The sequence below is a fragment of the Manis pentadactyla genome, chromosome 14 (genome assembly GCF_030020395.1).
Source record: "Manis pentadactyla isolate mManPen7 chromosome 14, mManPen7.hap1, whole genome shotgun sequence".
NCBI classification, from domain to species: Eukaryota; Metazoa; Chordata; class Mammalia; order Pholidota; family Manidae; genus Manis; species Manis pentadactyla.
In genome coordinates this window covers 72,204,424-72,231,324 of record NC_080032.1, presented here as the reverse complement: position 1 = coordinate 72,231,324, position 26,901 = coordinate 72,204,424, and the positions used below count along the sequence as shown (strand labels likewise).

The following is a 26,901-nucleotide window of genomic DNA, read 5'->3' as shown; positions in this document are numbered from 1 at the left end:
GTTGGAAGACTCAACATAGTAAAGATACCAATTCTCCCTAAAATGATCTATGCTTATTGCAATTCCTATAAAAATTCCAGCAAGGTTTTCTGCAGACATAGATAAGTTTATTCTAAAATTTCTATGGAAGCAGAAAGCACTAGAATAGCCAAAACAATTTTGAAAAACAAGAAAGTAGAGAAGGAGGTTCGTTTTCCTAATGTTAAGGCTTACTATATGGCTACAGTAGTCAAGACAGTATGTTATTGACAGAGGGATAGACACACAGCTCAATGAAACAGAGTAGAGAACCCAGATACAGACTCACATAATATGCCCAAGTAATTTTTGACAAAGGTGCAAAAGCAATTCAATGGAGGAAGGATAGACTGTTCAAGAAATGGGTTGGATAATGAACATCTGGAGCATGAATAAATGATGCTAAGCATGGATATTTTGTCCATGTACATCCAAGAAAAAATAACGCTTAACCTAAACCTCACATTTGATGGCCTAAAATTCCACACCTAACCCTTGTATTGTGTATAAAAACCAGCTCAAAATGTATCACAGACTTATTTTTTAAATGTAAAACTATAAACTTTCAGAAAAAAACAGGACCTTGGACTAAGCAAAGAGGTCTTAAACATGCCAGTGAAAGTACATAACAGGAAAAGCTGATATATTTGGCCTCAGAGAAATATGTCTGTGCAAAAAGGGGAAGTCTTAACAGTCTGCAGTCATTTGTCACTTTTTCAGGCGCAAAGATACCACCGGGTGGAGGATATGCCTAGAACTTACCTCTCAGCTGCATCTTCATAACAATAAAGAAAAGTTAGAAGGTACTGCAAAGGTTTGATCATTTTTCTGGAAATTCCTACGCAGGTTTCCAAGTTCTGTTGACTTTATTTGGCATTACAGGGCTAAGGTCCTTAGAGTAAGAGCATTCTTAGTGTCATGATGGGCATTTTCTTACATGTGCAAAAGCTTAGATATGGGGAATGGACATAGCACATTTTTGTCAGCATGGGCTAGAGGCAGTACCTCCCATCTCAGACCTCTTCAAGAAGTCTCTTAATCTCAGTTTTGCCATCTGATAAATACATGTGAATAATGAACTGTGATAAAAATAAGAAATGGGAATTTCATGTAGATCCCTACCCTGATTGTGATACCAGAGGATATTTTAGGAGAAAGTGGCCATTGTCCTCCAGCTTACTGAAAGCCCATCATTATATCATCAAGCAGAAGCTCTCAATCAACAATTCTCAATCCTTTGAAGGTTGTGGACCCCTTTGAGAATTTGGTGAAAGTTATGAATGCTGTCCTCCCCCAATGAAGGCACACCTATGACACACACACATTGATCTTTACAGACATCTTTTAGGGGCTTCCATACCTTCTGACGTCTGTGCCTAAAGCAGTGCATTAAGATAAATTGTGAGGACACACTGGGCTTAGCAGAAAAAAAAAAACCGCCCTGTTTGACTAGCAATGTCTCTCCCCTAATAGTATGAGAAACAGGTTTCACTTCACTCATAGAGACCATGAATCTACCATGCCCCAGTTTTAAGTCTTTCTTGTTCTATATAATTTATTCTATCTATGTTATTATTTAATTGTCTGTCTCCCCTAGAACATAAGTTCCACAAAAGAGCAATGATTTTGCCTGTTGTCTACTGTTGTATCACATAACCAGAACAGTACCTGGAAGAAAAGAGGTGCTCGCAAATGTTGTTGAGAGGAGAAATGTGCATCCTGTTGAGAGTACTGAGTACAAAATTCACTGTCCCTGTGTAAATTAATATTTGCTTTTATTTATAACTCAGATACTGTATTGTATATCAAGGGCTATCATCCATCTACATCATTTTGAAATGTATAGCTTAAGTTTGGTTTTAGGACTTTTGTTAATTTTAATTATATACTGGTTTTTTTTATGTTTTTCTAGATTAATCTCTTTTCTCCCACCAAATGACCACTCTCTCCTGCACTGTTTCACTTCCATTGACTAAGCATACACCCAGTGATATCAATTTACAAAATGAAGTGAACAAAATGTAGTACATTAAATGATAACAAAATAAATGTCAGTTTCTCCAAATATATTTGCTTGATTAGTGAGCCCTAAACATATCAAAACAATGTAAATACTGAATATTTAAACACTAGTATAAATAACCCTTCATTATTGGCAGCAGCTATGGAAATGTATAGAGTGTGGCTTGAATGCTTAAAAACTGTTCCCTCAAATGGTTAAATATGTCCTCTGCAACTTGTTCCCATTTAAATTCCTTCACAAACCATTTCCTCAAATATGGTGCAGTCAATTTTAGCACTTGTTAAATTCTTATGAATTCTGAGTTAGAAGACTATGAATTCCCAAAGTTTTACTTTATTTTTGTAATCTGCATTCCTAGATTTAATCAAAAGCAATGCTTTACTTTTTTAAAAACAGAAAAATTAGTGAAAACTATGACAAACAACATTTGATTGTGCTGTAGCACAAAGCAACATTTAAAAATTATAAACAACAAAACTCCAGAGATCTGTTGGAGGAAAAATTTTTTTAATTTAAGGTCAAGTATATGCAGTTAACATTCATGATTTCTTACCACTCTGCATTCACTGCTAGCAAACATTCAACATATCTGCCTGATAAAGAAGCTTGGTAGAGACCACATAGGAGCAAAAGTTAGTGAGCTAAAGTAAAGCCTATATGAATTTATTGCTACTGGTTTAAGGCTACTTGCCTCAGTGAGCTCATGAACTGAAATGACTTGATTTTTAGACACATCCGCACAGTCATTCATGGTGCTGATACCCTTTCATAAACACCCATGCATATCCATTTCATGGGCAGTCAAGCTCCCTTGCCATTAATTGACAAGAATGCAGCTCTGAATTAGCTGATCAAGAGATATGCATGCAAAGGAACAGGATTTGAGACAGCCCAGAGTTTCCTCTTCTAGTAGGTTTGAAACATTTTTTTTTCTCACTAACTTCCTTCCTGTTCTAACTGCCAGTACTCAGAAGTCAGAGTTGAGAGACAGAGGCACCCCAGAGAGAGACGGGAACCACTGAATGTAAGTTGAAACACCCTGGGGTTGGGGAGGCTACAGGTGGGCACAGAGAAATGTAGGAAGTCTCTCAAGTGGACTATGGCACTCTACAGTTTATTTCTTTCCTTGGAGGGGTAGTTCCTCTTTACAGCAAACTTTATGATTCTAACAAAGTACTAAGGAGGCTGCTAGAGTGACTCTGCAAAGAAGAGGAAGTCAGGGAGAGGAATGGTTGCAGTGACTCAGGGGAGACAGCTCGGTGAGGGAGGGGAGAGTGCACAGCAGCCCAGGAGATGAACCCTGAATGTCCTGGAAAAGGACCATGGATGTAGCTACTGCGGAGTGCCTGGGGGGGTTTCCTCCAAGGTAGAAGCAAGCATCTGGCCAAGCTCAGAAGAAAAAAAGACTGTAGATCCAAATTGATGTGGTAGGTGGTGGTTTGGTGCTGGGGTGGAGATGTGTGATTTCCTGTTTTTAAGAAGGACTAAAGAGACTGGTTGAAAAGAAAAAAAAGGCTTAAAGCTGTCAAATATTAAAGTATTGTCCACTAAAGAATTTTCTGGTGTTATAAGAGAAACGCATAATAAAAATCCTCCCTTAGAGTACAATGGCTGATGGAGAGGGAAGCAGAGTAGAACACATTGCTATACACTCGTAAGTCACACCGAATTTCTACCACTAACAAAAAATGTGTATTGAATTCCTGCAGGTATATGGGCAGAAGATAGCTGTGTTGCCAAAGAATATCTTTACATCTGAGATAACTGAAAGCAAACACGGAAGGCCAGATAATTTATTAAGAGACAGGTTCTAGAAAAAACCCAAATGGGCCCAGCTAGGACACCTGGCTTGTAGACCTTCAAAACGTCAAGGTCTGGATTTGGTGGCCATTAGAAGTGCCTTAGGCATGATCTGAAATATTTTCTCCCTTTAAAAGGACACCTCAGCCAGCGGGTTGTATAAACATAGTCTGTAATTAAGCTCTAGGCTTAAGGTGATGGTGGCATGGGTCTGATGAACACTTTCTTGCAAAGTGGGGTAAGACAGGCTGCTCTCGCCTGGAGGACCACAGTCGCCCCTTCACGTAGAGACCCAGAGCTCCGAAATCAGGGTTAGCCTGTTGGACCCTCACCAGGAATACCAAGAGGTCTGTGTTGGCCTGGGCCCGGGGGAGGGTGCAGTCAGAGGCAGGCACCATTTACCCTGGCCGTTGCTTTGTTTTGTTAAACGTACAGGCAAATAACCTTCCCAAATCCAAACGTGACATGAACAGAGTAACAAGCTCATCTTACTCTTCCGTGAGATGTGTGGAATTCGGAGAGCACAGTTTATTCTCCACTCACGCTGCACATGTGGAGTATCTGTCACAGCTGAACAAAAACTGGCTGACAGCTTCCCGGCACTGGGGCGGTCCCTCCTTGTTTGGGAGAGCAGGAGTTCGTCCCTAGGGAAGTATGCTCTGCGCAACGTCAGGTTCTGTTTCTAGTGGAAGCTCAGCACAGTGGTCATTCCGATGGAAAGATGAGGGCCCGGGCCAGTTCTTGGGAGCACAATTATAGACTCCAGCAAGCAGGAAGAGAGGAGGACCGGGGAGCAGCAAGAGATAGACAGAGAAAAAGAGCCACCATCTGTTTAGTGCCGCCTCTGTGCCAGGCCTGGTGTTAGAAACTTTCACATTTGAATCCTGAGAGGGCATGGGGAAGACAGTAAGGCTCAGAAGTGTTAATAATTTACCTGAAGTGACAAAAAAGAAACAACGGTTTAAAAGCCTCAGAATGACATGTAGGAAATATCCCATAGGAGGAATTTTCTTTAATTCCACATTCTGAGCATCTTTGTTCCTAGGTCACGATTATCGGTACCCAGGATCCTGGATTAGATTCACACTGGCAAACCCAGAGATGGGTCACCTGTCATTCCCCAAACTTCAACAAAGTTTACCTGTACAAACCCCTTATTGAATTGCTTTGTGCTGTGTGACACTCTGGTTTCCACAGCCATAGCTGTTAAAAATTCACTTGAGCTTTCTTAATGGGGCTGATATTCCAAGCACGAAGGATCATAAAAATTGTCTTTACTTTTTCATGCTTAGTTTAAACCTTCTGTGAATGTACTGAGTTGTTTCGGCATACTCTTTTGCCTAATAATGGCTCCCTTGGTGCAGTTTTCTTTCAGGATAATTTTAAATACATATGCGTATTTTGTACACATGACTTCTTCACACAGTAGACACTCAGAAAACTTTATGGATTCACTGAGTTTTCTCCTTTTGCATATGAATATGGCTCAGAAAAGTTCATTATGAATGCACGGGCAGGATATGATGACAGTGTCTCTCACCAGGGAAATGCTAAAGAATTCTGCTTCTAGTAATTTGTACCCTCCGCTGGATTAATTTTAATATTTATTGTATATGACAAGGCTCTCCTCTCAGTACTGGGTTGATTCTTCTCACCCAGCTTTGCAGTTTCGTACATGTTCACGGGGCTGAGTTGGTAGACAGCAGCCCGGAGGAACCCCAGAAGCAGCAAGCCCTCCATGTTTCTAGGGAATAATGAATCCCTGGGGAGGACTCCAGGACAAAGATGACCTCTAAGTGTCCTGAGGGATAAACCTGGACTCCCTGGATGTGCCAAATCACCAGGCAGATGCAAATCCTTAACCAGCTCTGAAATACCGGCTGTGCTCCTGAGATGGCTAACTCTCCATCATCTGCTCTAGAGCTGCAGCCCCAGACCTGGAGAAAGTAGGATATATCCTGGTCAGCAGGGAGTGGAGATGGCAGGGTGACAGAGAATGCTGATTCTCATTACAGTCACTTCTCTGAAGGAAATCCCCTGCCTGCTTCTAGTACTTCCACATTTCTCTCTCTTCCTCTCTCATCTCTACCTCTTGTATCTGATATCCAGGCCTGTACTTGGAGGTGCTTGATCATGAATTAAGTCTCCACACTATTTTGCTCCAGAGCCAGAGGGAATTCTCTCCAGGCGCTGTGCCTGTTTAGCTATCATTTCTTATCACTCACAGAGGGCCCTCTGGCTTCAATTATGAAAGGAAGCAATAAATAAAATCTAAAATTAAATGGCTCCCATGGAAGTTTTTAAAAGACATATAATAGTGACAGTTCCATTTTAAGACTGATCGGTTCATAAACAGTCCTTGCAGTTCCCAGAACATCATGTCTCTTCTGTATTCCTCAAAGAAACAAAATCTATTTTTAAAGAGGAAGGAGGGGACGTTTTCAACACTGCAGATCCCAGGGGAAAGCATGTGGTGCCTAGGCAGTCAGTTACTTCTCTTCAACAAAACGGCTTGCAACAAAACGGCATTGCAGGGAAGGGAGAAGAGGAAGAGAAGGGATAGGCACTGGTCACCTCCTATTGGCTAGGATAGTCCTAGAATGTTTCATATGTTTTCTCCAACTCTTCAACCTCGTAAAGAGATTATTATTCCCACATGACTAGTGGAAAATCTTGGGCGTGGTAAGTTAATATCTTGTGTAGATCCTGTAAGTCAATACAGAGCCACCTTTTAAATCCATGTTCAAAGTCCATGTTCCAGTAGGCATGTAGGTCCTTTTTCTCTCAATTAACCAGGTGATTTGTTTAATCTAAACTCAGGAGTTTCATCTCTTCTTGCCCTCCCCTTACCTGGAAATGCACTAATAAAACAGACCAATGTGCTCTATCTTGAGATCAGTGTAACTTGTTAAGAGTATTTCACTTTCCAGGTCTTGGAAACTTGAGTCAATTTGCAGGTGAAAATACCTCTTTTGGCTATGCCATACTCCTGAACCACCCTAATTTAATTTGGCATTTTAATGGAGCCTGAGAAGATTGAGTTCACCTCAGCATATCCAATGCTTGACCTTATTTCACTGAAGAGCAAACATGATGTGTCCACTGTAAAAATACATCTGTGAAGCAGAAAAGAGAGATAACTGGTGTAGTGAGTACATGAAAAAAAAAATGTGTGCTTTGAGGCCTGACAGAGTCCACGTTAACCTCATTGAATATATAATTGTTAATTCTCCATTTCACTTTTACTGTGTAAGGAATCAAAGTCAAAAGCAACAGACAAAGAAACCAACAGATAGAACAAATTTTCTCTGTTCAAAATGGGTGAGCTGCAGAGGAAGGCAAGAAAAAACCAACCAGAACTTTCTATGCTGATGGGCTACACTCTCTACCACCCCACCTCCACTTCCTCTTTCCCTTTCTCATTTTACAGTCCTCTTTAAATTAAGGCTCATTAGGGTCACTGAATTAAGGGTCCCCAGAGATCGCCTAAGGCAATGATTTCACTTTGCAAAGGATGGATCCAGAGCGCAGAGGTTCAACTACTTGCACAAGGTGTCACGGGCAGAGTCGCACTGGAATGCTCTTTATATGACAGTTCCTGCCTTGTTAAAGCATGCAGAGTTTTGCAGAGCACCCTCTGAGCAGATTCCCAAGATGACTAATGAGTTCTATAATTTCACTGTTACTCCTTAATAAAGACAACTGAAGCAACAGAGCCTGTTGCCTTAAAGTCAAACAGCCTGGGTTCAAATACGAATTCTGCCCCTTACACAATAGGTCTTCATGGACAAGTTCCTTACCTGAGCTCTAGATGCCTGATTTGTAGAAGAGAATGATGGTGATGCCCACCCTTACTATTGTGGGGAGGATTCAATGAGATTATCTTCATCTAGCACTCGTATAATAACTATTATAATTATTACCATCAATAATAAGACCAGCTGTTCTTAGACAATGAGACTATAGAAAGTAGTCTATAGAATTTCCAGGAAATTCCTTTCCTCACTTCAGCAATACCCATAAAATGGATAAAAAGAGAAAACTGATAGTGTGGTTAAATACACACACATACAGACATACAGTTGGGGAAACCATTGCTGGCTGAGGCTTGGGAGAATCTGAGGTTCCCTAAGGATGAATTGTGCAGTAAAAATTCAGCATCTTTTGGGAATTTGTGTAAATTTGAAATAATAAAACAGAGATAGAAAATCTCTTATATACACAAGTGAAATAAGGTAGCTGAATGCAGCCTAGCTGACACATGACTGCAGGTCAGGAGAAATACGCAGTAGGGGCCTCAGTAAAGAAAACACCAAGAGATAATCTGCTCTAACCCCTAGACCTTCAAATGAGGAAAGTAAGATCCACAGTAGTTGAAACATTTGCTCAGAGAGTCACAGCTAATTAGTAGGAAAGCCAGAACTGAAACTTATGCATAATGAGGCTTAGTTCAATGAAGAGATAATTATCCAAAATCAAGTAGATTAACCATAGAACTCTTCTCCTAAAGAAAGAAGCTCCCAGTGTACCTGGCTCCTGGCTCCTCTGTGAGCTTTGTGGTCAGCCTCCCTCAGATACAGACATTACCTCCTTCTGATTCTACATACCCAACATTTTGGGTTGATAGACATGATCCTCAGCCCGACGCTAAGCAGTGTCTTTGATCTGGCCAGGCCTGAGAAAGAAGTGAGCTTCCTCTTCAACACTCAACTCTCTGCTTCATGTTTCTAAGAAGTCACAGTTTCAAGGTCACCTTCCTAATCTGGGACTTCAGTAAAGTCTATGAACCCCTGGATTGCATGCACAATTTCATGGGCTTATTCCTTTTTTTCCTTTTATAAAGGCCATGATTTTTATCAACAACTGTAATCTCCAAAAAGACTAAGAATCATCCATCAAAGTGACTGGGCCTTTTATGGATGGCTTTCCATCCTCCAGCCCCTTCTCTAGCTTGGAGAGTGAAAAATTCACTGTGTGCACAGTGTCCTGTAAATATTAGGTGCTCGCCAAATATTTGTGACCTTACTTTTGCTTTAGAGGGGTTTCTTTGAGAACCGCTTTATCAGTCCTTTATTTGCTGTATTATTACATTTTCACCATTTTCTAATCAGCTTTCCATAGTGAGCTGATTTGAGGGTCATCTGGCCTCATCTCTCTTTCTTATGCTATATAATTAGACCCGAATATCTTAATGTGGTCCTGAATTTTCTCATTTAGACTATAGCAATTTCATTTGGTAATCCCACATTATCCTCTATTGTTCAATATCTTCAAATAAATTTGTGTCTTATTTTTATGGAGCAATTATTGTACCTGTTTCCAATGAATCGAGGAAATTCTGAACTGACATTAAGTCTTGGATTTACTAATAAGATCAAGATCTAGATAACAGATAAATTGATTTCCCAATGATCAAACAGTTAGGGGTTGTCAAATCCTGTCGTAGGCCATATTTTTCCTCTCAATCTCCCTCTTTTTCATTCTCCTTCCAAAATTGAGATTTGATTATTCCCTACAGGTTATTGGAATCACCTCAAGCTGGTTAGTGGCTGGGTTCGATGTCATCTGATGGGCAGACTTTTAGCAGATGACTTGTTAGAAGGAAGTGATCTACCCCAGAAAGGCCTGTCCATGGGGCCAAGGGTCCCTCATCTGTGGATAGCCCTCCTGATGCTCCACCCACAGGGTTGTTGTGTGACCTCAACCCAGAGTACCTACTCAAGCTCCTGGGTGTCACCAGAGGACAGACTGCCTCATCTGATTAGTCTTGACCAGGATTGCTCTGCATTGGCCTCTTTATGGTTGACCTTCTACTACCCACTAGGGTAGTTTGACCTACAACCCCCACTGATCGCATCCCTCATTGTTTCTCTAACCAGCTCATTCACTTTCCCAGCATGTTATTTGGAACACAAGCTGAGTTAGTCACTATGTTTGTTGAGCTGTTCTCTATAGAGACTCAGCTTTGAGTGGTGCTGTATCTTCAGCTGAGGCAAGAGTTGCCATAGCAACAGGCCTGCATGTTTCCTTCCTGCACAGGAAGTGGACCTGCGGATTGCAACGCTGTTTCAGGATTGATCAAGCTCGTAGTGTTTGGCTTGTTAATTTGCTGGAAGATTGATAAACCAAGAGATTTTTTTTTTCATTTCGTTTTCTTTCTTTTTTTTTTTTTTTTTTGTTGTTGTTCTGTTTAAGTTGCTTTTGTCTGACTTCACTTACAAATTATTTTTCTTCCTGTTGGCAATGACAGCGACACTGAAATTCGAAACCACAACTGATTTTGGCCAGAGATAGCTTCACTCTCAGGGGGCTGTATAGAGGTTTGCTGAGTCACTCAGAATGAGATGTGCAAGTTATTGGGTTAGAGTTGTGTCACTTAGGAGCAATGAAGCCTTTACCCACAGGCAGGGAAGAGAGCTATCCTCAAGGTAGAACTGAAGGAATGCAGGCAGTTATCTCCTTGCCCAAATATCTTTCATGTTTCCCCAAATAACTCCATTGCTGCCAGCCACAGGCCCTGAAATTCTTCCAGTACAGAATTCTTCCTCTTTATTAGAACACTGCAGCTCCTCCAGCCACGTGAATTTGGGCAATTCTCTCAAGCTCTGGGTTTCAACTTTCTCAATAATTACAAGAGGGGTTGGAATATACCACCTCTAAGGTCCATTTCTGCTCTGAAAATCTCTGACAATACATGCCCTAAGAGGAATAATTTTTAAATCTATTATTCAGTCATTAACACTTAAGTGTGAATAATTTTATGAAAAATCTTCTCAATGTTTTAACACAAAGCAAATACTTGCAGATGGTGATGAAAGAAGACAGACTACAGGGTCTGCTCAGATGAGACCTCAGAACATAAGATCACTGAAAACCCAGAGAGGGAGGGAGGAGCTAATGGAAGACCATTCAGAAAGGGGAGGTCCATGGAAGGGTACCGATGACATACTTACAATTTTGTCTGGAGGAATTTAAAGGGTCTTTTGCTTTTTTGTGTCATTTCCAAAGAAGAGAGGGTGTTTAGACATACCTAATAAATGAAATAATGGATATTTATCAAAAAAAGCCTGAACTATTCAAGTATTATGGGATATTCAAGAGAAACACAGAACCTCATACCTGCTCTCAAGGAGTTTTGAGCAATGTTGTGTGGGAACCATTCAGGCACGTCCGACGGGCGTCGTAGGGGTCTACACCTTTGCCTGAGTTGCCTTCAAGGTATTGCAGGAGTTCAGGGAAAGATTCAATTAATGGAAAGAAGCAAGTACTCAGCCCATGTCTTGAAACCACCATCACTGGGATGGTGCGTGCTGAGAGCTTTGGCACTTAGCAAGGGTGGCTGGATTCAGAGGACAGTGAAAATTTCTATAACTACCTGAACTCAGGCTATCTGCTCATTATTCGGGACTGCATGTGTATGTTGTTTCACTTGTGGTATATTTTTCACAAATGAGTTATTTCATTCTCGTCAGTTTTATTCAGTGAGCAAGAGATACTCATCTCAGGACACACAGATGCAACACAAAAAACGAAATACATGATATTCTTATTTCATGATATTTAACAAGGTCAAATTAGGGGAAAATCTCCTGGAAAATCACTGACAATTCCAGACATCTATTAGGGCAAGGATGGTGCTGACGGCAGCCCCACAAACAGTTTTCATATCCACTGACTTTGGGCTAATGGACTAACACCCTCTCTCTCCACGAAATAGATCAAAATGACTGAAAAGGCCCCAGAACCACACCTGGAGGAGGATGACGAGGATCTGGACGGCAAGCTCAATTACAAGCCTCCGCCACAGAAGTCCCTCAAAGAGCTGCAGGAGATGGACAAAGATGACGAAAGTCTAGCTAAATACAAGAAAACGCTCCTGGGGGATGGTCCCGTGGTAGCAGGTGTGTGTGCATGGGGATGGGGGCAGGTGGAGGGTCCCAGATAAGATGTACATGTCAGCTCCTTGGGAGCAGGTGCAAAGGAGAGTACCCAGCGCTTCCAGGATTAAGGGCATGATGCACACTCTCAATGTGCTGCATAAAGTTTCAGACTATGTAACTAAGTCCTCTTTGGCTGTAAAGCCCAAGTCAGCATTGAAACAGGCAAAAAAAAAAACACATAGAATTTGGAAAGAATTCCAGACTACCAGTTAGAATTGTATGCTCTCTGTTCTCTCCTCCACGTTCTCTCCTTCTTTTTCTCTTTCTCCTCCCTTACCAACCGTCCACCTCTTCCACACACACACAACGGCGGAATAAGACATTGCCCACAGATACAGCTGAGCAGCGCCCAGCTAGCAGAGTTAACTTACCCACAGCCACTCAAGATTTGTTTGCTGTTGATAATGAAGATGGGCCTACAAGTGCCTGAAGGAGAAATAGCGTCACCGTAATTTATAAGGCCATTAAGACCAAATATGGCTAATCTACCACTTCCATTTCTGTTTCTGCTCAAGATTGAACTATCACCTTACTCTTTCTGTTCTCTCTCCCCGACTTGAAATTGTGCAAACACTTCTCTTCCCTGCACCTACATTCCCTTTTGAATCCTGTAGATCCATCTGCTCCCAACGTCACTGTCACCCGGCTCACCCTGGTGTGTGAGAGTGCCCCAGGACCGATCACCATGGACCTCACTGGTAAGTGGACATGTCTGTTCTGTTTGGAGGGGCCCAATCTTATCACTGGGAAAACTTGGTCTCTGTCTCTGTCCCAGTAAAACACGACCGCAGCAAGGTGAATCCCAGACACATGTACACTGGGACCAGCTCACACACCATTGCTCTCAGAGTATTCACCATGCTTAATAAAAAACCTGACCTCTGGCTCTCTATGTAAAGTGAGGAGGTTGTGGGCATAAGTATTGGATGTTTACTTGTCATATTTACAAGTATTTTTACGAGAATTTTTTTACAAGAATTTTCTCCACACAATAGCAGGAAAAGAGCTATTCATGTAAAAAGACTGCTGCTGGAAATAATAATAAGTAAGCTGTATGCTTCTGGAATTGTAACACTTATACAATTAAAACATCAGGAAAAGTATTGAACTTACACCAGCTGTAGAACTTACCTGAAGGCAAGAAGCAATCTAAGATCTGAAGCCTAGGAATTCCACTGTTAAACACTTACAATTTTAGCCTAAAGCTCTGATTCTTGATAAATAAAAAACTTCCCCCACTAAAGATGTACAAATTACAATGTTGTTATTTTCCTTCAGCTTACTAGCAAGGGTCAAGACCTTTCCTGAAAAGTAGATCTTGAGGAGATAGGCAGGGGAGAGAAGGTGGGTGTTGGGGGAAAGGGCATCTGAGAGGAACAAGGAAAGGGCCACAGAGCTAGGAGGCTGGGACATTAAGGGCAGGTCTCAAATGAGAAAAGAAACTTACTACCAGATTCAGAAAAGGACTTGTTGAGACAGCAAAGCAGGGCTCCTGAGCAGCAAGGTGGTTCCGCTCATGCAGGAGCATCCAGCCTTTACCTTATATGGGCTTTTTTGTCAGAGGGAGGAAATCAGAGGCTGAGTAGACATACTTCCGGTTCAACTGAAGTCATTAGAGAACACACACAAATTCAACTGCCCCCACATTCCCACGTCTCTCCAGGAGAGAAACTCTCTGTCTCTCTCACCAGGACTCAGACCTCTTCCTGTGCGAAATTGTGTAGTGTTACCAAGTACAACTGTCAGTTTGCAAGATGGGGCCTGAATTAGCACTAAGGAAATCTAAGAAGGCCCTGATGATACTGTAGGAAAGACATAGTCTCTGCCCCTTTCCCATCATCAGGAAACCCAAATTTGGTCTTCTGTCACAAAGAGGCCACTGAAGGGAATCCCAGTAGAGAGATATATAGAGAGAGAGATACACAGTATACTTGCATCAGCTCTACAATGAAGCACATGGACAGAGATGTGCAAAATACACACACACAGACACACACACACACACACACACACACCACTGATCCCTGAATTATAGAGGATTGCACTGGGAGAATATCAGAGAATGATTCCCTCTCTAACCAGGGTAAGGGAATTAGGGGCAGATCCTGGTTTTACTGACCCTGAAGCATTTATAACTTAAGTGACTTTCCTTGAGAAAAATAGTATGGAATTGAGAAAACATATGCAAAATTAAGTACAAAAGTGAATATTTACTTAGAATTAGAAAAAGGAACCAAAACGAGTAAATTTTTAAAAGCTAGAAAATACCACAAACATTACCAGATCTATAAACACAAATAGCTGATATTCCCATATAATATTTTTCTCACATTTCTTTATTTGAGGAGTAGGGACATGTTCTTTATACATCTTTTCATTAAGTCACATATATATAATATGATCTTCAGTAGAAAGAAGAATAGAAAAATAATTCAGACTTAACCTCTAAGATGATCGATAACACTTGTTTTTATTATTGACAATTAGAAAAGACTTATTTTCATACATAACTCATTACTGGTAACGTCTTGTATATTTTTAGAGTTGTCAAACCTGGGGGATAAATAGCTCTTCCGTGTTTCATAGCTACCTGTATGATTTCAGGTTGAAATGAACACTTGAAGCTGTATGTGTGCAGGAACTAATCTCAAATGCTCTTTGCATTGTTGAGGCCATAAGGACCATGTTACTCTGATGGGCCCGGCAAATGGCCCGGGAGCTTCAATTTCATTCATCTCCTTGTGTATCTCCTTCTGCTGAGACTAAGCGTTTTCTAAATCCACTTCTACAGGGGACCTTGAAGCCCTCAAGAAAGAAACTTTTGTGTTAAAGGAAGGTGTTGAGTACAGAGTCAAAATTCATTTCAAAGTAAGTATCTTGCCCTGTATGTTTTGGTAAAGTTTAAATTCTTCCAATAGTAAGAGAAAGAAAAAAGGTTTTTCTTGTATCATCATGCTGGATAGTTTTTGTTTGTTTCTTTTTCCCCCTGGGTCTGGACTTTTCTCCGCCCAACTCTGAGCGTCCACCTGCTGAGACCCACCCTTGTTTCATGTCTCTTGCCAGTCAGGGTCCTCTCCTGACCAATCACCTAAGCCAGGGATGTCCCGCTCTCTGGGAACTCCTGGTACTCCATCCACGTGGCACACGCTGCTCTGTGCTGTCCCATTTGTGTCGCTTCTCCCCTATGCAGCCTAAGGACCTTGAGACTGGGAGAGAGGAGATATCCCATCTTTCCGAATTTTTGCACAAAATTTTGTAAATGATCACTACTGAGTGAATATTTATTGAGAAGTAGATGCATGAGTGAATTAATTAATAGGAAAAGAAAACAGAACAGATAGAGCCTCAGCTCTAATTGCTCAATGATTATATAAATAAACAGAGTGTGGTCCTAGGTAAGTAACTGGAAATGACAATTATAGTTGAGGAACAGGTGAACAGGTATGGACGGAACTAAATAGGGGATAAACGGACATATAATGAGTAGACACACTTCCCAATGAGCAATAAAGCAAAGAGAAAAATAACCTTTGACTGAAAATACGTCAGTCAGAAATGCACTGTTTGCTCTCAGTTGCTTATATTTGCCTTGGTTGCCCCTCATTCCCACTCGTCACATCTTCCAGGCCCTGGGCTGCACCAAGGAAGACCCCACCTGCCCTTTCTATTTGCTCACTGGGCTTTCTTTCCCCTGGCCTCAGGGTGTGATTCAGAGTCCTCGGACCTCACTCTCCGCCACATACAAATACGCCTCTATGCCTCAAAATAATTTCATTCTGGAAATATTTGTTGACGCCTACTCTATTATACTCACTGAGCTGTGGCTCATTTGCTTGCTTCCTGTAGTATTATTTATTACTGAAGCACTTGAGAGTTTGGTATCACACCAAATATGCTTGGAATGGGTTATGCATCTGTCCAGTTTTTAGTGATTAAGGCTACTGCCTTCATTTGTCAAGTTAGTAAGCCAGTTTTTGCCAAATGAAAGGTGACAGGTAGATTTTGATTTGACTAGAAGAGAAGGGTAGGCCTGGAGCGGGGGCCTCTGGGTAGGTGGGAAGCCTGTGGGGCATGAGGTGCTCAGAGTGACACATTAAGGTGGGGGAGGAGAGGAGGGCACAGAAAGGGGTTCTCAGGTGCCATCCACTTCAGCAGTTTGGCATTGCCTCCAACAGGAGAAAAACCACTCTATGTGAAACCCACATAAAGTTAACCACCTCGTGGCCTGTCCCAGCTTGGAGTTACCTTTAGAAGAAACACCAGCTCAAAATGGAAAATAATTGAAAATCAATTTAAATCTTTATTTATGTCTCTTGGAAAATGCCCAAGAAGGTGCATTTTGTAACATCTGTAAAAGCAACACATCCTCAAATCCTCTTTCATTATCTCCCTATTGCTTTCAGTGTTCTCTTCCCTGGCCACCACACTTCACGACACTCTCTGAAATCCTGGCCTGGGATGGTTCTTTCGGTTTCTCCCCCTTTCCAACTGCCTCCCAGGAAAAGACAGGACATCTGACTTGTACGGCTCTCATTTGTATTCATGTCACCCCCTCCTGGGGTGGCAGAGACATGGGGAGGGAGGTGCAGAGGAGAAAATGCTATGAATATTCATACTTTTCTTTTACACATCTCAAGCATACTTATATTAAATGAGCCCTCTATGGAGCAACAGAAGGACAGAAAACTCTTTGTTTTAAAGTCCTTGTTGTTTCCCCACCACTGTTCCTGTTTTTAGGTCTTTTCCCCACCAGACCACATTTCCCACTAGGCACAAAGGACTAGCTTGGAAATTTCTAGGAAAAAAATGCATTCATTTTCCCTACTCCTATGAGCCATGTCAGGGAGGCAGACTAATCAGAAAATTTGGGTTTCATTTTACCAGTTTCTTCAAATAAGCTGTTTCCATTCTGTGTGCTTTTGATGGGTTTATACTGCAGATTTTACTGAGTGACAGACTGGAACCTAGGCTGGCAGCATTCACGGCTATGCTACCTCATCACTAACCGATAGATTGGTTTATTTATTCTGTCCAAAACAAAAAGGGAGCCATAATTATTGTTGGGAAAAAATTATTTGAAGATGCTTTAATTCTTCATTTTGGCGGACAATTAACCAAACCCTTCAGCTAATGACGCACTTTGTTTGTTTAGACTTGACCACTGTGTAAAATTAACAGACAACAGGGTTCAGTCCTAGGTAAAATGAGTTATGGAAAAAGTGCTTGAGCTATCTATATTTTCTTTGAGTGGATTTTCTTTGAAAGGCTTGGGAAAGAGGCAGGATCTCAGATGACGTCTGAATATGGCAAACAACAAAAATCATTGCCAGACACAAGCGGATGTCACCCATTATTTATATATGGGGAGGATGTTTTTGTGTGGGTCACCTCCTAGTCTCTAGACTCCAATCTCAATTACTTTGCAGGCATAACCATCTTCTAGACCTGATTTTCCATTACAGCTTTTCTCCTTGTTGTTTGTTTTTCATATGCTAGGTACATCATTTCTGAGGTTAGGGTTTTCAGATATTTACATAATACTTTCCATTGGTACCTCTGTAATCTTTCCTAACACAAGCACAGTCTTCTGGCCAGTAGTACCAGGGAGGGGGAGTTCAAAAACATTCTTTGGACCACTGGGGAAGGAGAAATGTAATGAAGAATATTGAGACATGTTTTAATTAAGTACCACCTCACCTAAACGCAAAAAATCACAGTATGTGATGATTAAAACTAGCTTGGTGCAAAGATCAAAGACAAGGACAAAGTATTACAAGCAGCCAGAGAGAAAAAAAAGGTTACCTACAAAGGAAAACCCATCAGGCTATCATCAGACTTCTCAACAGAAACCCTACAGGCCAGAAGAGAATGGCATGATATACTTAATGCAATGAAACAGAAGGGCCTCGAACCAAGACTACTGTATCCAGCACGAATATCATTTAAATATGAAGGAGGGATTAAACAATTCCCAGACAAGCAAAAGTTGAGGGAATTTGCCTCCCACAAACCACCTCTACAGGGCATCCTACAGGGACTGCTCTAGATGGGAGCACTCCTAAAAAGAGCACACAACAAAACACCCAACATATGAAGAAGGGAGGAGGAGGAATAAGAAGGGAGAGAAATAAAGAATCAGCAGATTGTGTTTATAATAGCTCAACAAGCGAGTTAAGTTAGACAGTAAGACAGTAAAGAAGCTAACCCTAAACCTTTGGTAACCACAAACTTAAAGCCTGCAATGGCAATAAATTCATACCTTTCAATAATCACCCTAAATGTAAATGGACTGAATGCACCAATCAAAAGACACAGAGTAATAGAATGGATAAAAAAGCAAGATCCATCCATATGCTGCTTACAAGAGACTCACCTCAAACCCAAAGACGCGCACAGACTTAAAGTCAAGGGATGGAAAAAGATATTTCAAGCAAACAACAGAGAGAAGAAAGCAGGTGTTGCAATTCTGGTATCAGACAAAACAGACTTCAAAATAAAGAAAGTAAAAAAAGACAAAGAAGGACATTACATAATGATAAAGGGCTCAGTCCATCAAGAGGATATAACCATTATAAATATATATGCACCCAATACAGGAGCACCAACATACCTGAAACAAATATTAACAGAACTAAAGGAGGAAATAGAATGCAATGCATTCATTCTAGGAGACTTCAACACACCACTCACTCCAAAGGACAGATCCACCAGACAGAAAATAAGTAAGGACACAGAGGCACTGAACAACACACTAGAACAGATGGACCTAATAGACATCTACAGAACTCTACATCCAAAAGCAACAGGATACACGTTCTTCTCAAGTGCACATGGAACATTCTCCAGAATAGACCACATACTAGGACACAAAAAGAGCCTCAGTAAATTCCAAAAGATTGAAATCCTACCAACCAACTTTTCAGACCACAAAGGCATTAAACTAGAAATAAACTGTTCAAAGAAAGCAAAAAGGCTCACAAACACATGGAGGCTAAACAACACGCTCCTAAATAATCAATGGATCAATGACCAAATCAAAATGGAGATCCAGCAATATATGGAAACAAATGACAACAACAACACTAAGCCCCAACTTCTGTGGGACGCAGCAAAAGCAGTCTTAAGAGGAAAGTATATAGCACTCCAAGCATATTTAAAAAAGGAAGAGCAATCCCAAATGAACGGTCTAATGTCACAACTATCAAAATTGGAAAAAGAAGAACAAATGAGGCCTAAGGTCAGCAGAAGGAGGGACATAATAAAGATCAGAGAAGAAATAAATAAAATTGAGAAGAATAAAACAATAGCAAAAATCAATGAAACCAAGAGCTGGTTCTTCGAGAAAATAAACAAAATAGATAAGCCTCTAGCCAGACTTATTAAGAGGAAAAGAGAGTCAACACAAATCAACAGTATCAGAAATGAGAAAGGAAAAATCACAACAGATCCCGCAGAAATACAAAGAATTATTAGAGACTACTATGAAAACCTATATGCTAACAAGCTGGGAAACCTAGGAGAAATGGACAACTTCCTAGAAAAATACAACCTTCCAAGACTGACCCAAAAAGAAACAGAAAATCTAAACAGACCAATTACCAGCAACGAAATTGAAGCGGTAATCAAAAAACTACCAAAGAACAAAACCCCCGGGCCAGATGGATTTACCTCGGAATTTTATCAGACATACAGGGAAGACATAATACCCATTCTCCTTAAAGTTTTCCAAGAAATAGAAGAGGAGGGGATACTCCCAAACTCATTCTATGAAGCTAACATCACCCTAATACCAAAACCAGGCAAAGACACCACCAAAAAAGAAAACTATAGACCAATATCCCTGATGAACGTAGACGCAAAAATACTCAACAAAATTTTAGCAAACCGAATTCAAAAATACATCAAAACCATCGTACACCATGACCAAGTGGGATTCATCCCAGGGATGCAAGGATGGCACAACATTCGAAAGTCCATCAATATCATCCACCACATCAACAAAAAGAAAGACAAAACCCACATGATCATCTCCATAGATGCTGAAAAAGCATTTGACAAAGTTCAACATCCATTCATGATAAAAACTCTCAGCAAAATGGGAATAGAGGGCAAGTACCTCAACATAATAAAGGCCATCTATGAAAAACCCACAGCCAACATTATATTGAATAGCGAGAAGCTGAAAGCATTTCCGCTGAGATCGGGAACTAGACAGGGATGCCCACTCTCCCCACTGTTATTTAACATTGTACTAGAGGTCCTAGCCACGGCAATCAGACAAAACAAAAAAATACAAGGAATCCAGATTGGCAAAGAAGAAGTCAAACTGTCACTATTTGCAGATGACATGATACTGTACATAAAAAACCCTAAAGACTCCACCCCAGAACTACTAGAACTGATATCGGAATACAGCAAAGTTGCAGGATACAAAATCAACACACAGAAATCTGTGGCTTTCCTATATACCAACAATGAACCAACAGAAAGAGAAATCAGGAAAACAACTCCATTCACAATTGCATCAAAAAAAATAAAATACCTAGGAATAAACCTAACCAAAGAAGTGAAAGACTTATATTCTGAAAACTACAAGTCACTCTTAAAAGAAATTAAAGGGGACACTAACAGATGGAAACGCATCCCATGCTCATGGCTAGGAAGAATTAATATCGTCAAAATGGCCATCCTGCCCAAAGCAATATACAGATTTGATGCAATCCCTATGAAACTACCAGCAACATTCTTCAATGAACTGGATCAAATAATTCAAAAATTCATATGGAACCACCAAAGACCCCGAATAGCCAAAGCAATCCTGAGAAAGAAGAATAAAGTAGGGGGGATCTCACTCCCCAACTTCAAGCTCTATTATAAAGCCATAGTAATCAAGACAATTTGGTACTGGCACAAGAACAGAGCCACAGACCAATGGAACAGACTAGAGAATCCAGACATTAACTCAGACATATATGGTCAATTAATATTTGATAAAGGAGCCATGGACATACAATGGCGAAATGACAGTCTCTTCAACAGATGGTGCTGGCAAAACTGGACAGCTACATGTAGGAGAATGAAACTGGACCATCGTCTAACCCCATATACAAAAGTAAACTCAAAATGGATCAAAGACCTGAATGTAAGTCATGAAACCATTAAACTCTTGGAAGAAAACATAGGCACAAACCTCTTAGACATAAACATGAGTGACCTCTTCTTGAACATATCTCCCCGGGCAAGGAAAACAACAGCAAAAATGAACAAGTGGGACTATATTAAGCTGAAAAGCTTCTGTACAGCAAAAGACACCATCAATAGAACAAAAAGAAACCCTACAGTATGGGAGAATATCTTTGAAAATGACACATCCGATAAAGGCTTGACGTCCAGAATATATAAAGAGCTCACACGCCTCAACAAACAAAAAACAAATAACCCAATTAAAAAATGGGCAAAGGAACTGAACAGACGGTTCTCCAAAAAAGAAATACAGATGGCCAACAGACACATGAAAAGATGCTCCACATCGCTAATTATCAGAGAAATGCAAATTAAAACTACAATGAGGTATCACCTCACACCAGTAAGGATGGCTGCCATCCAAAAGACAAACAACAACAAATGTTGGCGAGGCTGTGGAGAAAGGGGAACCCTCCTACACTGCTGGTGGGAATGTAAACTTGTTCAACCATTGTGGAAAGCAGTATGGAGGTACATCAAAATGCTCAAAACAGACTTACCATTTGACCCAGGAATTGCACTCCTAGGAATTTACCCTAAGAATGCAGCAATCAAGTATGAGAAAGATCAGTGCACCCCTATGTTTATCGCAGCACTATTTACAATAGCCAAGAATTGGAAGCAACCTAAATGTCCATCGATAGATGAATGGATAAAGAAGATGTGGTACATATACACAATGGAATACTACTCAGCCATAAGAAAAGGGCAAATCCAACCATTTGCAGCAACATGGATGGAGCTGGAGGGTATTTTGCTCAGTGAAACAAGCCAAGCAGAGAAAGAGAAATACCAAATGATTTCACTCATCTGTGGAATATAAGAACAAAGGAAAAACTGAAGGAACAAAACAGCAGCAGAATCACAGAACTCAAGAATGGACTAACAGGTACCAAAGGGAAAGGGACTGGGGAGGATGGGTGGGTAGGGAGGGATAAGGGGGGGAGAAGTAGGGGGGTATTAAGATTAGCATCCATAGCGGGGTGGGAGAAAGGGGAGGGCTGTACAACACAGAGAAGACAAGTAGTGATTCTACAACAGGTTGCTACGCTGATGGACAGTGACTGTAAAGGAGTATATAGGGGGGACCTGGTATAGGGGAGAGCCTAGTAAACAAAGTATTCGTAAGTATTCGTCATGTAAGTGTAGATTAATGATTAAAAAAAAAAAAAAATGCAGTTCCTATGTGGTGACCTCTAATGAGTTCTACACAATAATATAAAGGACATATAAAAGTGTAGGCAAAGGGTCTGTTTGTGTTTATACAGAGGATCAAAGCCTAATTTGGCTACCCCGAAAATGAACTAAGAAACGATATGAAAGAGAACTTCCAACATCAGCACTCTCGGGAAGACTCATGCCAGAAGATGATCATCAAAAAACCCCAACAAAGATCCACGCACTGCTACAGCTGTAGATGCACTCATCCCACCAGCTCCTGGACTTGCCATGGGAATGAAGGAGATATCTAAGCTGGCCTGTGCATACAGTAAAACAACAAATTTGACTGGATCTATACTGTTGGAACTCAACCAAGAATTAGGAGAAGTGCAAATTGTAGCGCTCCAAAATCTTACAACTACAGACTATTTACTGTTAAAAGAACATATGGGATGTGAACAGTGCCCAGGAATGGGTTGTTTTAATTTGTCTGATTTTTCTCAAACTATTCAAATTCAGTTAGATAATAACCATCATATCATTGATAAGTTTTCACAAATGCCTAGGGTGCCTAACTGGTTTTCTTGGTTTCACTGGAGATGGCTGGTAATTACAGGTATGCTTTGGTTATGTAACTATACTCCTATTATGTTAATGTGTGTGTGCAATTTAAGTAGTAGCTTAAAATATATACATGCTGAAGTTACTCTACAAGAAGATATGTCAAAGAAATAATCAATCTTCCCATGTTTTCTCCCACCTGCTACTTCTATAGCTTTTCTTCTTCCTTCCTAATTACAACGAATTCTTAAATAGAATTCGTGCCTCATATCAAATTTACCGAGTATCATAACTCCTCCAAGTGGTAAAGATACCTCAAGACAAATGCTGGGCATAGAAGCCACAGGGCATAAATATGCAAAGAAATAAAAAGCTAACCATTTCAAACAATAAGGCTTCTCTCTCACTTACCAACTTAACATTTCCCTGTGTGGCCCCGGAAGATGACTGGTTAGCCAGAGACGGGTAAGATTCCTCAAGGGAGGAACAACCTAAGACAGGCACAGTCGCAGGGGGGTCATCAGGTGAGAAATTGGGGATCAACAGAGGTGAGGCTTAGAACCTCACCCCCCCTGTACTGAGAGAAATCTTCTGCATATGTGGATGTTTTATTGCCCTTGTCTAGCTTGGATTAACACATAGTCTACAGGCACACACCTGATCATCTACATTTGCTCTCTTACAACACTAAACTATGTTTTCTACCTTTATGTTGTATCTACCTACCACTTCAGCATCTTATTAAAAATAATAAAGAGAGAAATGTGGTATCCACATATAAATCAAGTATAAAAATCAAATGTGTATTCATATTTGAACTGACTGTTTATAGTTCATAATGCATGAGCAAAACCAAAAGTTTCTGTGATGACTGCCCTTGTACTGTTCACCATGTAACTTATTCACTATGTAAGAATTTGTTCTCCATGTAAGAACTTGTTCGTTATGCTTCAGAAGATTGGAGACTGACGAAAATTAGGCTTGGGGTGGATTAATGATTGTGCATTGAGCATTGACTCCCCTATACAGAATTTTATTGTTGTTAACAACCATTTGATCAATAAAAATGAGAGATGCCCTAACAACAACAACCAAGAAAAAGTACACACTTCCAATTGTAAAATAAATAAGCAACCGGGATGTAATGTATAGCATAAGGAATATAGTCAAAATATTGTAACAACTTGGTATGGTGATAGCTGGTACTTAGAATTATCATGTATATAAATGTTGAATCACTGTGTTGTACACCTGAAACTAATGTAATGTAATACTGTGTGTCAACTACCCTTCAATAAAAAATAATTATCTAAAAAAAAAAAAAAAAAAAAAAAAAAAAAAAACTAGCTTGGTGGTGTTGAGTCTGTGACTCCTCACTCCAGTCTTTGCCTCCCACCATGCTAAATGATAACAGTGACACTAATTCTGAAATAAACCTGCTATCCTTTCACCCTCAGAGAATTTTCAGCTGGATAGGATAAGCATGAAAGATTAGGAAAAATGAAAGACCCTCTTTAATCTGAATTGCTTGGATTCTTCCCACCTACAGGTGAACAGGGATATTGTGTCAGGCTTGAAATATGTTCAGCACACCTACCGGACTGGGGTGAAAGGTAAGGGACCCACACTTCACACTAACCCAAACTCTGCTCCTCACTCACATGTAAGCTTCTGGCTATTAACAATTTTTAGTCATAGACTCATTAAAGAATCTGATAAAAGGTATGGATAACACACACTGTAGGAAAGGGCACATGTATACTTCTGACCTAGACATTAACAGCAAGGTTTACCTTCAAAGACCCCGCTTAGACTCAGTCCGACACCAACTTTCAGCATTCAGCTTTTGGAATTCAACTTTATTACTCATAAAAGGGATGAGTAACCAAGATATGTTTTAATAAAAATACTCTGAAAAAATTTTTTTTTTAAAGCTGTTCACAGGTATAAAACCTGAGTATCAGAGAAAGCCAAGACAGGAAAGACTTATTCACTGGTACTTGTGTTTTTTGGGAATGGGAGTTGGGAATAGCATGTGAGCAGGGGTGTCGGGGGAAGCATTTACTTTCCTAAACAAAGAAAAATAGGAAAATAATCCTCTTTCTAGAACTGAGAAAAACTATTGAATTGAAACAAATAAGATGACATTACATACTATTCAGTTGTTCTTGCCAAATTGTACCTAGCTGTATATGCCTTGGGAAATTGTCTTCAATTTTCTTCCATTACTATAGGCAGCGAGAAATGAAAGGTAGAAAAGTATGGAAGCATTTTTGCAGTTCCTTTTCACCTGAGGGGCTCTTTCTCCCGAGGTGTGAAACAGTAATGCACAGGTCCATTCCACCAAATTAATAAACAAAGGATAAGGGAGAAATCATCTAATAAACTTGAATGACATAGAAAACCACTCAATTACTCAAACCCCACAGAAGGCTGTTGATCTGAAAGATGTTGATTGATCTTTCCTATATCTAGTCTTATGAAAAACTAGTTTGGTTGTCTATTTTTTTCCCTTGGACATAAAGACTATGTTGCCTCCCTTAGACAAGAGGACGATGGCATGTCTATAGCTGTTCCTTCTAACTTAGTCATGACACTTACCAGCTACATGGCCTGCATGTCTATCTGCCTTTGTTTATAGTTTCTAATCCCCTACTATTCTTAATATATATCCCAGTTATTCATATATAAATAACCTTGTTTGGCTATTTTCATCATGTGCCCAGTTCTTCACTTTTTTAAACCAAATTATTGGTTTTCTCTTTCCATCCTATTATTCCATCCATGAATTCTGTTCATTCTGATCAACAGCTGTTAATGAAATCTCCTTAACTGATATATTCACAGAATGGTAGTTGGTAGATAGAAGATCATTGAAGTTCATTACATATAAAAAGAAACAGAAACCCAAAATGTTTATGTGACTTATGAGACCACAACTCAGCTCTTCAACTAATTTGGGATTTTTTTAATGGTGAAATCTGCTACATTTCCATAAAGAGAGTCTTAATCCCCTTGATCTAGTACACTGATTCCCCAACTTTCCTGATATTCAGAATCAGCCGTGATGTTTTTTAAAAACACGGATTCTTGGAACCCACAGCAGATTATTGTACCATAATCTCTGAGAGTTGGCCAAGGGAAGATGTATTATTAAAAGGCACTCCAGTAAAAAAAAAAAAAAAAAGAAAAGAAAGAAAAAAGAAAGATGCTCCAGGTAAATCTAATGTTCAGCCAGGCTTGGAAACTATTGCTCTTGGCTTTGATCACCGAACACTGTGCTCCAAACTCTCCAGTTTGCGTATTTGTTTTTCCTCCATCAGACTCTTGCCCTAATGAACTTCTCTTTCTTCTCAGTGGATAAAGCAACATTTATGGTTGGCAGCTATGGGCCTCGGCCAGAGGAGTACGAGTTCCTGACTCCCGCTGAGGAGGCCCCCAAGGGCATGCTGGCCCGAGGCACTTACCACAACAAGTCCTTCTTCACCGACGATGACAAGCACGACCACCTCACCTGGGAGTGGAACCTGTCCATTAGGAAGGAGTGGACAGAATGAGTGCCTCTGCCCGTCCCTCCCCTGCCCTGGCCGCCTGAGCGATGCTCTCGGTCCTGTCACCAGCCTGCCCCTCCTTCCTGTTCACAGCCGGGGCTCAGCTCGGATACTCCCCACGTTCTCTTATTGACGCATCTTATCCTGTACTGTTTCTCAAAGTGGTCCTTAGCATAAGATGCTTAAAACCCAGGCTTTACTCCTGCCTTCTCCTTCTAACCCCCCCTCATGTCCAGATCTTCAAAGTTCTCTCCCTCAAAACACAATCATTTAATAACTCTTTCTCTTACTCCCATTTGAGCAACGAGAGGCCAGGAAATGGGTCAACTGCCACTAACAGTCCGTTGGCCTTGGCTTCCAGTAGTTCATCCCCCCTGTGGATCCTTAAATGGTTGCTGCTGGCTCAACAAAAGTCCCTAATCACATTCCCTGCCAGTTGGAGTTCTTTTCTGGGAGACACTGTAAATGGCATAAGACAGTAAATAAAACAGTTGTATGATCTGACTGAGACCTTCATTTCTCTTCTTTCTTCTTTTGAACTAATATGACAACTGATGGCTCACATTTGAGAGTTTCCTTAGCAGCAGTGGGAACAGGACATAAT

General features: G+C 40.6%; 2 protein-coding genes across 5 annotated transcripts in view; one reads left to right on the top strand and one right to left on the bottom strand.

The window, feature by feature from the left end:
- The window catches only part of PDE6H (phosphodiesterase 6H), a 162,016-nt gene that overhangs the window by 13,769 nt on the left and 121,346 nt on the right, over window positions 1–26,901 (bottom strand). The window lies entirely within an intron of this gene.
- Window positions 3,006–26,801, top strand: ARHGDIB (Rho GDP dissociation inhibitor beta). Its single transcript, XM_036909136.2, has 6 exons — window positions 3,006–3,065; window positions 11,559–11,742; window positions 12,396–12,479; window positions 14,573–14,649; window positions 24,296–24,359; window positions 26,104–26,801. The coding sequence occupies exons 2-6, from the start codon at window positions 11,565–11,567 to the stop codon at window positions 26,301–26,303; spliced, it is 603 nt and encodes a 200-aa protein (XP_036765031.1). The 5' UTR covers window positions 3,006–3,065; window positions 11,559–11,564; the 3' UTR covers window positions 26,304–26,801.

What these genes read in the sequence shown, in the direction of transcription:
- ARHGDIB (XM_036909136.2), top strand. Translation starts at nt 11,565, where the DNA reads ATGACTGAAAAGGCCCCAGAACCACACCTGGAGGAGGATGACGAGGAT. An exon ending in GATCACCATGGACCTCACTG is followed by an intron (nt 12,480 to 14,572) that starts GTAAGTGGACAT and finishes CCACTTCTACAG; the next exon opens with GGGACCTTGAAGCCCTCAAG. An exon ending in GAGTCAAAATTCATTTCAAA is followed by an intron (nt 14,650 to 24,295) that starts GTAAGTATCTTG and finishes TCCCACCTACAG; the next exon opens with GTGAACAGGGATATTGTGTC.